The sequence below is a fragment of the Lynx rufus genome, unplaced genomic scaffold, assembly GCF_022079265.1.
Source record: "Lynx rufus isolate CCGP_SWC_20201006 ecotype Redwood Valley unplaced genomic scaffold, mLynRuf1.p SCAF_3, whole genome shotgun sequence".
Lineage (NCBI taxonomy): Eukaryota > Metazoa > Chordata > Mammalia > Carnivora > Felidae > Lynx > Lynx rufus.
Window position 1 is genome coordinate 1,828,955 of NW_025814845.1, and position 12,916 is coordinate 1,841,870.

At 56.3% G+C, this 12,916-nt stretch overlaps 1 protein-coding gene across 1 annotated transcript in view; it reads left to right on the plus strand.

Moving 5' to 3' along the window:
* Positions 1 to 314: 314 nt before the first annotated feature.
* The window catches only part of CUNH4orf50 (chromosome unknown C4orf50 homolog), a 47,639-nt gene continuing 35,037 nt past the window's right edge, over positions 315 to 12,916 (plus strand). Inside the window, exons 1-3 of the mRNA XM_047091306.1 lie at positions 315 to 703; positions 5,169 to 5,307; positions 8,304 to 8,888. Coding sequence (XP_046947262.1) covers positions 414 to 703; positions 5,169 to 5,307; positions 8,304 to 8,888 — 1,014 coding nt within the window. The 5' untranslated portion in view covers positions 315 to 413. The remainder of the gene's footprint in view (positions 704 to 5,168; positions 5,308 to 8,303; positions 8,889 to 12,916) is intronic.

Sequence of the window (12,916 nt, forward strand, 5' to 3'; positions counted from 1 at the left end):
GCCTGGCGAGCTCTAGGCCCCTGATTAGCGTTTGCTGTCCTCAGAGAGGAGGCATAGAACTTCATTCACCACTGAGAATTTATATTTCTGACGGTCCTGCCCGGAAATCTCGTTTTCTCTCTCTGTGCGCAGCATTAAGCGTTCAATTCCAGGTGACTTTTCCGCAACTTTGTCTCGCTTTGGGTGAGTTCTGGCATGCCAGCTTGTAAAACGAGAGGCGTTCATTCATATTGTATGATGTGTGTGCCAGTGAAACCCAAGGCCTCAGAAATACTCATAAATCATTCACCTGTTCTTGCCCTCCTCAAAGGGTGTTGTCCCACACAATCCGAAGGCACCGCGGCCTCCTGGAAATCTCCAGAAAGTCAGAGTCGCAGATCCACTTCATGGCATGAAGTCTTGACCCGTGAACTATGCACGCGATGGAGCCCGCAGCCAGAGGGCGGACTGAGAAAAGCTTCAGCTACGTCGTCAGAGCCCCCGGCAGCGATGGGTTTGATGAGATGAACGTTGACGTGAAGATCGACACGTGCTGGGTATTCCAGGACATAGAGGACGGTGGTGAGGGGCCCGGCTGTCTTCCGGCAGCGGGAAGCCCAGACACGGATGCGGGCGTGCTCGGGAAGCAGCTGGAATCCTCAGAGCAGAAGCTGCTGGCAGCTGTGGACAGGCACGTGATGTCGGAGTCCAGGCTCAGAAGCAGGTAAATACGGCGTTTGCACCTCTTGTCTGTGTACTTAAGGAATCCGAGCCCCGTAACCGTGTTAGATCGGTGTGTCGAATCGTTTCTGTGGCCGGGGGCGCGGCCGGCCTATGCTACGCAGCCTGCCTGCTGCCTCTGCGACCCGCACGGGTCCCCGCTCCCTCCCGTCCTCTGCTCCGCGTCTCGGGCTGAGCCCGCAGTCTCCCGGGCTCCCAGCTCAGGCTTCCAAGTGGGTCCGGCCAACGGGAGCCACCGCGGGGAGCCACCCTCTCCGGGTGACATCTTGGGCCAGCGGTGCCTCAGCCATGCCCGGGGTTCCTCTGCGGTCCTCCCCTGCCTGTGGCCCAGCGTCCCTGCTTCCTCCTCGTGTGTCCTTCGGGGGACGCAGGGGTCGGAGTGGCTCCTGCCGGTTGCTTATCTCTCCGTGGTCTGGCGCGTCTGGCCTTTTAGCTCTTCCGTCACCTTCGCAGCAGACTCCCTGCACTTGTCCCTCGCTGCTGACCTCCGGGGGTGGGCTCTGTTTCCCTGATGGAGCCAACGTGGTCTGGAGGTTGGGCATGCGAGCCCGGCTCCTTCTCAAGGCCCGTGCTCTTTCCTGACCAGTTTCTGACACCGAGGCCCGCAGAGTGAGGCGGGGTCCTGCGTGCATATCAGGGGAGACACCTGGAAACGCAGGACAGCAGTGGCTGGGCTCCACTCTGACGGGTTCACCGAGATCCCAGCGGCCAAGTGTGTTGAATTTGTCTGGGACGTCACCATTTTCTTGTCTTTTCCTTCCTTTTAATAAAGGCGAGTTGTTCAATGTGTATTTACACGTGATTTCCTTTTTGTTTCCTCTCTGTAAAGCTTTTTACGTGGAGAAACTCACGTCTCAGAAAGATTGGCTTGGTACTCTGTGTGACTGTCCACTCATTCATTCATTCATTCATTCATTTGCTCACCCATGATTCTACTGCCTGCACTCGCCCACCCAAGAGTCATGTGCTAAGTTATAGTAGTTTGCCCAGGCTGCTCTGAGAAAGTACCACAGACTGGGGGGCTTAACGGAGTCTGGGAGTCCAAGTTCAAGGTACAGGCAGGTTTGGTTCCTTCTGAGGACTCTCCCTGCGTCCTCACATGGTCATTCCTCTCGTGTCTGTGTCCTAATCCCCTAGTCTTATGAGGACACCAGTCAGACTGGATCAGGGCCCAGCCATACGACCTCATTTTAACTCAGTTACCTCTGTAAAGACGCTGTCTCCAAATACGGTCACTGTCTGAGGTCCTCAAATTCAACATACGAATTTGAGGGGGACGCAGATCAGCCCATAATATAAGCCCTGGGGGTTGAGACCCAGGGAAGGTAGGGCCCCGGCCCTGGAGAGAGTGTAACCCACACACGGTGTGGATTCAGATCTTTCTCCAGAAAGATGGGCAGTGAAAGCCAGAAAGTCACTGAGCCTGTGGAAAACGGTGGGAAAACGTCTGCCAAAGGAGATCCCTCCGTGCAAGGGAGAGACCAGGAGCCCTGGGGGCACCATGAGCGATGCAGAGGAGGGGGCCTCTGCGGCTGGGGCCTGGGGTGAGGCCATCCTGGAGGAGGCATCCTGGACCTGCCTGTGTGTAATGCAGGACACGTCCTCTGTTCTCCGAAGGTGGGCCGCACCATCCTGCAGGTGCGGGGGACCAGAGGCTGGGGAGGGCGAACCACCTTTATCCAGGGTCACTGAGAGATGCAGCCGGGGGTCGAACGCACCGTGGGTTTCATCTTGCTAGGGTACGGTTAAGGTTGGTCTTTGGACTTCACTTGGAGGACAGAGCTAAAATTAAACAGCATTTATTATAAAAATAATGAAGCGTTGTTAGAAATTTGAGGAAGAAGAGCCCCTCCTATCTTTATTACCACATCAGTGTTGCCTGTTCATTTCCAACCAAACTGCAACAAAAGTAACAGAAGCTAGCCACTGAGTGCTTACTCTGTTCCAGGCACTGTTAAATCGCCTCTATTTAATCCTTACGACGACACCCAAAATGAGGTGATAATGTTATCCTCCATTTATAGATGGGGAAAGGAAGGCGTGGGGTAGTTAAGTGACTTCTCCACAGTCACTCCCATCCAGCCACGTGGTGGTGGGGGGTGGGACTGGGACTTGAACCCCAGTGGCCCCGCCCAGGGTGGTAATAGCAGCTGGCGGGGGGGGGGGGGGCGCAATTTCTCGTGGTGCCCCTGGTTTCATAGCGAGCAGTCTGCAGCTCTGCGTAGTGATATTTGCGTAACTGGTCGCCAGCGGAAAATGGCACCTCATTGTCTATTTCGTATTCGTGGGCGTGTTTGTTTCCAAGGGCTGCTGAAACAAATTTCTAGAAACCTGGTGGCTTAAGGCAACACACAGGGATGCTCTGACAGTTCTGGAGGCTGAAGCCCTACAGCGACAACCCCGGGGGCCAACGTCAAGGCGTGGGGAGAGCCATGGGGGAATCTGCTCCCTCCTCGTTTCCGGCATCCACAGCTGCATTCCTTGGCCCCCGGCACCTCCCCCCACCCACAGAGTCAGCCGATTAGCGGCTAGCTTCAGGGGTCACCTGGGAATCTCCCTCTGCTTCCCTACTGCAAGGACAGACACCTGTGACGGCAGCCAGGGCCCACCCAGATGGTGTCCAGGCCTTTCACGTCATCACAGCTACAGTCTCTTGCCTTTCAAGCCATGTTCATGGGTGCCGGGGATTAGAGCCCGGATATATTGCGGGGCCAGTATTCAGCCTGCCATGGTGAGATTAGCCATTTTCTGCTTCAAGTATGGGGATAATACCAGGGTTAAATATTGTCTCATTTTTAGTGTTCTGGGTCGATCTCAAAAAATGGAAAGAAAGGCTTTTCTGATCCCTTTCAGATATCACATTTAAAACACATTTTTTAATGTTTTATTTATTTTTGAGAGAGAGAGAGAGGGAGAGGGAGGGAGGGGCAGAAAGATAGAGGGGGACACAGAATCGGAAGCAGGCTCCAGGCTCCGAGCTCTCAGCACAAAGCCGGGCACGGGGGTCAAACTCACAAACTGCGAGATCGTGACCTGAGCCGAAGTTGGAGGCTTAACCGACTGAGCCACCCGGGCGCCCCCATATCACTACATTTTATAAGCAATCGAGTGCTCGGCCTGACTCTGACTGATTAACCTGGGGCCATTCCTGGGGTTCGGTTTGGAAGGAACCTGATTACAATCCATACAAGGGGCGCTCCCTCTTCCGTCGCTTACGAGAGCCTTCCCCAGGGCCTCAGGGCAGGAGAGGGGGCTCTTGTCCTCATTAGGAATAGTAATGCATCATTTCATTTCTTCACAATAACCCTTCCGAGCCAGGCACAAGTACCTCTGTCTTACAGACGCAGAGACTGTGGGTCACGGTGGGGAACAATCCCAGGTGAGGCCCCGTGGCTGGTCAGCGGCCGGGTCAGGGAGCAAAGCGGGGTCCTCCCCCGGGAGCACAGAGTCTGTCCTAGCGGAGCAGGCCGCCCTGTGTGGCGTGGGCCGAGGAGTGAAGGTTGCACAGGTGTGGGCTGTGAACACACTTCCCACGTGTTGCCTGGATTTCTGTCATAGAGGGGAGAGTGGCACATTAAGGGGACTTGGAAGCCAGGCACGAACAGGAGATGGGCAGTCTTTGTGGTTCCTGGGGTCCCAGCGGGACCAGCCTGTCCCCTTGGGTTTCTCTCCATTCTCCTGTGCACCTCCTCCGGACGGAGCTGCGGTCAGGGCTCACATCCGGCCTGCGATACAAGTTCCACATTTTTCCCCAGGATGATAAGAAAAGGCTTCCTGTGGCCGAGCCGTCCCTAATTATTAGGCCGTTTCCACCTTCTCTCTGTTGTAAGTAATACAGGATGAATGATTTCAATTGCAGAAAACCTTTTCTGAATTTCATTCATTTCCTCGGAAGAGATTTGAAAGGTTATAGCTCATGCGGGGGTCAACAGAGCGCAGGGTTAAAAAAGCATGAGTTCAGGAGTCAGACAGACTGGGCTCTGGGATGCTGTGTGACCTCAGGCAAGTTGCCCGGCCTCTCTGATCCTCCCTTTTCTTGAGGGTGAAGTAGGGGTAAGGCTGCTACTTACCCCTACTGCAGGCTGCTAACGTAGCATGGATTGACACGACACAGACAAAGCTCTTAGGCCACATGGCACAGCCCTTCTTTGTTGGTGTCGACTGAACTTGGGATTACGGGCTCAGGGATGAGAACGCGTTTAACACTCTCGATGCATGGTGCCGTATTGTTCGACAGATATCTTGCAAGCGTTCCAGATCATCTTAAATATGTGCGAATGTTTCGCACAGTGTATATTGTCAGAATATCAAACTGGCCCAATGACCAAAAAAAAAAAAAAAAAAAAAAAAAACCCATAAAAACCCCACAGAGGTTGGCCCCAGGGTCTGTGAAACTCTCCGGCCACACTTGCACCCTGAGTAAGCATCTTCCCGCTTCAATGCCGCAGAATCCAGGAGCTAGAGCTGTCGGAGAGACAGCTCCTCCAGAGTGTGGACCAGCTGAACGCCCGCGTGTTGCAGGAAAGGAGCGACGCTGCCCGGGCCCAGGAGAAGCTCCAAGCCCTGCGGGACGAGCTTGCCAGCCAGGTACCCTCTCCTCCCCCTTGTTTCCGCTACTGGTTTCTCCATCCAGCAGGGTGACCCCATGTGCTTGGATTGCAACGGTGCAGGCGGGAGCTGCAGGGCCTGGGGCAGGGTCACGTGGTCTCTCTGGGCCTCAGCAGGCCCCATCTGTAAAGCGGGATCGCCGTCCTGCCCTGCCAGCCTCACAGAGGTCCTGGCTGGGATCTGCGGGGAGCAGGGGGCTGGCGAAAGCACTGGGTGACGTGCAGGGGCCGCGCACGCACCGGGAGCTTTGGCCTCAAGTTCGTTTCTGTGGCCCTTGTAACTGACTTCGGGGAGGCCGGCTCTGGCCTGGGGACAAGCGGGTGATGACTGATGCAGGGTCCCCGGCCTCAGGAGCTGGCACGCAGGTGGGGACGCAGATAGGAAACAGGTAACGCCCAAACCGGGCGCCAGGTGCCAGGAGGAGGGTGCAGGCACGGTGTGGGTGCATGGGGTGGGGGCGGGAGGAAGCTACAGGAAGCCATCTGACCTGGCCCTTGTGGGAAGGGCACGTGGAGCGTGGGGAACAGCCTGTGCGCAGGCACAGAAGTGCAGAGTGCGTACCGGGGCCGGAGCAGAGGGCGTGGGCACGGGAGAGGGCGCTGGTGAGACAGGAGGGTTCCAGAAGGGCCAGGGTGTGAACCAAACATTGACTGCAGTGAGGAGCAGGCTCTAGGAAACTTTAGCAGGAGAGGCTCAGGACGGGGTTTGGGGGAAATTATTCTAGATGCGTGGGGGACAGAGATGGTGGAGGCAGAGAGACAGGTTGGTGCGTGGGACAAACAGTCGGTGGTTAAGGGGGTGGGGTCCAGAGGCAGGCAGCTGGTGCCAAGCCCTGGCTCTGCCACTCACTGGCTGCGATTTCTGGGCCTCAGTTTCCTCATCTGTGAAATGGGAATGATTATAGGACCAACCCTCTTGGACTGTCGTGTGGGTTAAGAGAGTCGGCACGCGTTAAACACTGACAACAGTCACGGTAAATAACAGCGGCTCCTTTCATGAATATTAATTAGCCTTTCTCGAAATATTCCGGGGGCGATGATGAAGGCTGGAGGGCAGGGCACGTGAGGAAATACTGCAGAGGCAGAAATGAAGGCCTTCCAGGACAGCCACAGGGGGCTCTCAAAGAGGCTGTTTCCGCTGATTGCCGCTTACGGCCCAGCAGCGTGGTGGGAAACCAGTTCCCAAAACGGGATCGACTAGAAAATAAGAAAGGGCGCGACGTGTGTAAGGAGGACGGCTGTTTGGTGAGACTTCTGTTTCAGTGGCACACGTGTGCGTGGAAAGGGGCAAGCTGTGAAAGCGTGGGGAGCCGTCACAAAAGCGTGCAAAGCCCCGATGTCGGCCTTCACGGAGACAGACGTGGAGCACGAAAAGATAAGGGGTTCAGTTGAGCTGAAATTCGCCTTCGAAATGCCAGGGAGACATACGAGTGGCAGTTTTTGCTTTGCCCTCTGCGTTGAACTTGGGTGCAGAAAGTACAACGGATTGCCCGTCTCAGCTCCTAGCACGCCGTCACTCACGTGAAAGGTAGTGCGCTGTGTGGGTTCCCAGCAGGAAGGATGCCACCTCTCCGTGGAAAATACTTCAATAAATATGCTTGGGGCCGTGCCCGATATACATGTAGGTTTTCCAAGACGAGTCAGCCGCAGCCCTGCAGTCACGAGTCGTTCCCAGTGTGACGGGAGACAGAGGACGAGGGTGACAAGCAGGGACAGTGCTGTCAGGGGGCTCGGAGGCACCGCAGGACCAGCAGTTGTGTGGGACGCAAGCCTTTTCTACACGCATCTCCTTATTACCGTCTCCTGTAACCCGTATGCTCCTGGGGAGACCGGTCAGGAGCCCCACTTCCAGATGAGGGGCACAAAGTCAGAGTGGTACAGGTGCTCTGCTCGGGGACCCTCCGAGATCGCCTGCCCCAGCTACCACCCAGCCCAGCCCCCCTAACCCCGAACCTCTCCCCAGAGATGCCCACACTTCGGAGCAAGTTTTGTAGGGGTGCGTGCACGAGTTCTCTGTGCTCTTTATGCCCAATATGGGCCAAATGGCAGTTTTGTCCTGTTGCGTCAATGTTCCCAGGAAGCATTTGCGTGCAAAACCATCTCATTTCTGTAGTGACCTGTGGTCCTTCTGAAAGCCCATAAAGGCAGACCCATCTAGGGGATAACGTACCGCCGATTACGGGATAGCTGGGGACAGTTTTCCTCCCGGGGAATCGGACTCCAGGTTTCTCTGCCCCACGTCCCCCAAACCAAGCTGTCGAACAAAGCGTGCCAAGCGGTCCCCAGGTTTCGTCTTCCGCACACGCTCAGTTCTGTCTTCCACCAGATCTCCCTGCCGACAGCAGGCACGGGTGGCTGAGAGAGAGCTTCACATAGAAATAGTTTGACCCCTTGTGATCGATTCATTTTGGAAACTGGGCCAGGACTCGCGGGTGACTCCCGTGACCCAGTGGTTGGGTCACCCCGGTCCAGCTCACAGCTCAAGGGCCCGGAGGGAGGCTAGGTCTAAGAACAGAGAGAGCTGTGTTCTCCAGACCTTTCAGATACGCAGAGGTTGGAATCCTGGCTGTGGAGACTGATGATGAAATAAGCCACTTTTGAGCATCCCAAGGGGGGAGTAACCGTACCTAGTTCTTGGGGGGTATTCCCAATACGGCTGCTGTGGTTTGTCTCAGCAACCAGAAGCCAGGGCTGGCTGACCTCTGCAGGGCCAGGCATGAACGCTTGAGGGGTATGGAAATGGAGAGATGTGGGAGGTCCTGGGTACAAGCGGGGAAACCCAGGCGGGTCCAGGAGGCAGCTCTTTATAAAGTGGTGCCGAGGTATTCGCTACTGGAACCACCAGTGCGGGCCTCCCTGGGCACACCAGCTGATGCCCACCCGGCCCAGTGCACAGTTTCCTTCCAAGCACCACCGGGGAGCTCACGGTGTGCGGGGCTGACTTCCTGACGCCCTCACTCCACCGCCAACTTGTAGGTTCTGGAGAAGGAGCGCGCGGCCAGGCGGCAGCGGTGGCGGCTGCGGCGGCTGCGGGAGCGGCTGCGGCGCAAGGACGAGGCGCTGGGGCGGCAGGCGGCGGCCCTGGAGCGCTGCCGAGGGACACAGCGGCGCCAGCTGGCCCTGGTGCGCGAGCAGGAGCGCGGCCTGCGGGAGCAGGTGCGGCGGCTGGAGCGGGACGTGCGGCGCCTCTGTCACGCGGCCGGCCTCCTGCTGGCGGAGCTGGACGCCCCGGCCGCGCGCGGCCCCCGCGCCCTCGGCCCGGCCGGCCCCGGTGGGGAGGCCGAGGAGCTGCGCGCCCTGCAGGCGCGCGCCGAGCGCGGCGAGCGCGAGCGGGACGAAGCGGCGCGCCGGTTGCGGGAGCAGCGCGCCACGGAACGCCGGCTCCGCGGGCAGCTGGAGGATCTTCGCTGCTGCATCTACGAGCTCAAGCTGTCGGAGATCGGCCTGCAGGGCCAGGTGGACGACCTCGCCCAGCAAAACCGCAGCCTGCGAGAGGAGCTGGGGGCCCAAGCACCCGGGGAGAGCGCGCGCAGCCCTGCCTCTGCCGGTCAGTGCAGCCCGGTAAGTGGCCGCAACCCAAGGCACCAGTGAGTTTTCTGATTTCTCTTTCTCCTACAGCCCCTTGCAAGTCACCAGCGCCTCCGTCCCCCAGTTTTCCTCTTCATCCACTCATCCAGCCTCACCAGCCCCATCCATCCATCCATCCATTCATCCATCCACCCATCCATCCATCCATCCATCCATCCATCCATCCACTCACCCAAGCCATCCACTCACCCACCCATCCATCCATCCATCCATGCATCCATCCATCCATCCACCCACCCATCCACCCACCCATCCACCCATCCACCCACCCACCCATCCACCCATCCATCCACCCATCCATCCATCCATCCCTCCATCCACCCACCCACCCATCCATCCATCCACCCACCCATCCACCCATCCACCCATCCATCTACCCATCCATCCATCCATCCATCCCTCCATCCACCCACCCACCCATCCATCCATCCACCCACCCATCCATCCATCCTTCATTCCATCAGTCATCTGACCCACCCATCTGCATAGCCAGTCACGCACCTTCACCCGCCCGTTCTTCAGCACAGCCACCTCACTGCCCATCTGTCCACCTTCTCGTCCACCCATCCACCAGTTCACCCATGTGCCTGCACATCCATCCATCTGCTTGTCTACCCATGCTCCATCATCTCATTCACCCCACCATCTGGCTGTCCGCCTCTCCATCCAGCCACTCTACTGGGAGCCAGCTACCCCTCATCCCTCATCATCTGTTCCCTCCTGTCCATCCAGCTGTCCAGCTGTTAACAAGACCTGGCTGTGTGCCAGGCCCCGTGCCACATGAGTCGCTTGGGTGTGCGTGTTATGTAACTGCCACATGCCCGTAAGGTCTTCCTTCCGAAGATGATGACCCCCTCTCCCTCCTCCCACACAACTCCAAAGGTGGGGACGGTTCCCTGGTGGCGAGTGCCGTCCATGTTTCTTCAGTTCTCCTTCCTTAGACTGTGAGCTCCTTGAGGGCAGGGCCCAGGTCCGGGGGCTCTTTGGAGCCTCGGTCGAGCATCATCACCCAGGGGGTCCCCAGGACTATGCACACAGGGTTGCGTCCCTTTCTGGTTCTCTTAATGACTAGCTGTGTGACCTTGGGCGAACTTCTTACGATCTGCAAACAAGAGCAGATTGGACATTGATTCTTTCATTTGACTGACAGTAGAGTAAAAGCTCACGTTTAACCTATTCCTGCCCTGTGTTCTGCACCCTCCTGGGGGTTTTTCAAAGGCATTATTTTCATTCAGTGCTCAAGAAGGCTGTGAGGTGGGTACTAATGGTATCCCCACTCCACATAGAGGATACTGAGGCTCAGAGAGGCAGTGCATCGATCTGTTGTCACACAGCTAGTGGGAAGCGGACCTCGGGCCCGATCCAGGTTTGATGGGAGTCCAGAGTGCTCTGTTCCTCCTGCACCAGCCTGCCTCCCTGGCAGGGAGAGTTAACTCAGCTCCTTACAAGAGCTCCGGATCCTGCCTCCCTCCAAATTACATCTAAGGAAAAATCAGTGAGCAACCTTACCGAAAGAAGATCACTCGTTAAACAAGCTAACACACACACACACACACACACACACACACACACACAGAATCCACTTTTTCTTTGGATAAGATAAATCTCTTTCAAATTAACTAGACCTTTAAATGTGCTATGTTTTCTCAGGGAATGAAGGGCAGCCCGCTTGACTCATTTTAATAATGAGTTTCTCTGTGGTCATTTTTTAAAAAAGAAAATAGCAACCCTCTGCCCCTGTTTTCTCTCTTCTGTGTGGTCTATTCATTCTTCCTCTATTATATTCGCCAGATAAAAGGAAAGAAGTGTACATTTTTATATTGGCACCTTATTGTGATTCTGGAAAATAAATCGTGTCTGGACGGAAATTGTCATTTATTGGAGCTGCCACAAACACGGTGGTTGAGACAGCAGTTCTGGAACTTGACCTCCAAAGTCAGGGCGGTGGCAGGATTCATGGGCTTCTGAGGCCGTGAGGGACGGTCTGTTCGAGCCCCTCTCCTGGGCTGGTGGGTGCTGTCTTCCCTCTGTGCTTTGACGGCATATCTCCCCTCTCTGTCTGTCTCTGTGCCCAAACGTCCCCCTTTTTAAGAACACCAGTCACGCTAATGGACCTCATAGTAACTGGTTGCATCTGCAAAGACCTCCCTACCGCCATGTCCAAAATCAGGTCACATTCTGAGATACTGGAGATGAAGGCTTTAACTTGGGAATTTGGGGGACACAATTCAATCCATAACAAGTACCCCTCTGGACAAACAGCCGTGAAGACCCGCGAGGTGGCAGGGACACGGGCTGCATGGCCAGCTTTGCCTGGGTGGATATTGACAATGGCATCTTCATGCCATGTGCGATTTTCCGTGCTCTTTAGCTGTCACTCGTCTAGTCCATCTGAGGAAGGAGGCACTATTTTGTCCTTATTTCACAGATGAGGAAGTGAGGGCACGGAGAGGCCATAACCTCATAGTAGGGTCACGGACATGCTAAGTAGTGGGGCAGGAGCTGTGCCTCCTTGGACTTTTGAGTGCCACGCTCTGCCCTCCAGCACTTACTGGTCGGTGGCATAGTAGTCAGTACTAATGGGTGTCCCGTTGGTGCCTCCGCCTGGCTTGGGCTCAGGACAGGGGCTGGGAAAGTTCCTATGACAATTCCCTGCCTGCACAGGATGACAAGACCTCGTAGGTGGAGGGGGTGGGGCTGAGGAAGGGGCCTGACGGTCAGTCTGTGGGTCGCTGCTGGGGACCCTGGCATTTAAAATAGGGGCTGGGGTTGCCTGGGTGGCTCAGTCGGTTGAACTGATTCTTGGTTTGGGTTCAGGTCACGATCTCACGGTTTGTGGGTTCCAGCCCTGTGTCAGGCTCTGTGCTGGCAGCTTGGAGCCTGCTTGGGATTCTGTTTCCCTCTCTCTCTGCCCCTCCCTGCTCTCTCTCTCTCTCTCTCTCTCTCTTTCAAAAGAAGTAAATAAATATTTTTTAAAAAAGAATATGGGCCGGACCCAGGGCCACAGGCTGTGACAGTCTGCTGGGGTCTGTCTTATTCTCAGAGGGCAGTGCCAGCCCCGACTTGGGGCATTTTGGGGTCAAAAATGACCGTCTGGAGAGGGCTCCTGGGGAGGCGTAAAATGCCAGCCAGGTACCAGCTTTCAGGGGAGTATAGCTGAGGTTTAAAATTTCAGTGCTAGAACCTACTGATAACAAAACTGCCCAGCCACACGTCGACCTTCAGGGTCTCAGTGGAGAATTGTATCAAGTTCAGCGGCCCGTGGCGGCACTCCTACAGGATTGTAGGCAGAGTTCTGAGAACATGGCACGCGTGTGTGGTTTCCAGAAGCCGACAGTATGTTTCCAAAGGGGTTGGAGCCGGGGGGGGGGGGGGTGCTAAGAGCTATAGCCAGGTGTTCAGCACCTTTGTCTGCATAGGCATGGTAAGCCCCAAATAATCTCCTTTTGTAAACCTCCTGGCTCCTGTCACTCTGGGATCAAGTTCAACCTCCTACCCATGGCCTTCAAGGTGCCCACACTCTAGGCTGGGCTCCTCCAGGCTTATTGCCCACTAGCCCCCCACCCCCACCCTGTCCTGGCCGCACTGAACTCCTGCAGGCCCCTGAATGCTGCAGGCTCTTGCAGCCTGCAGCCTTCCCTGTGTCTAGAAGCTTCTGCAGCCTGCAGCCTTCCCTGTGTCTAGAAGCTTCTGCAGCCTGCAGCCTTCCCTGCTTCTGGAAGCTCCTACCACCTGCTCTCCTCGGCTGCTCTAAAAACCCTTGCTACCCTCTCTCCATTCAGTGGGAATACCACTTCCTCCAAGAAGACTTTCCTGACCTCCAGCTCATTCGCTCCTCAGTGCCCCTGTAGTGCCATGACCCACTTCTGGAGGCCCTAATTCTCACTGTGCAGGGCCTGGCTGGTGTTTGCTCCTCGTCTGAGTCAGCCCTGAACCCCGGGCCCTGACCATGGCCGGGAGGTGCTTGGCAAGTTAGCGGTTCAGTGGGCAAGCGACCACGA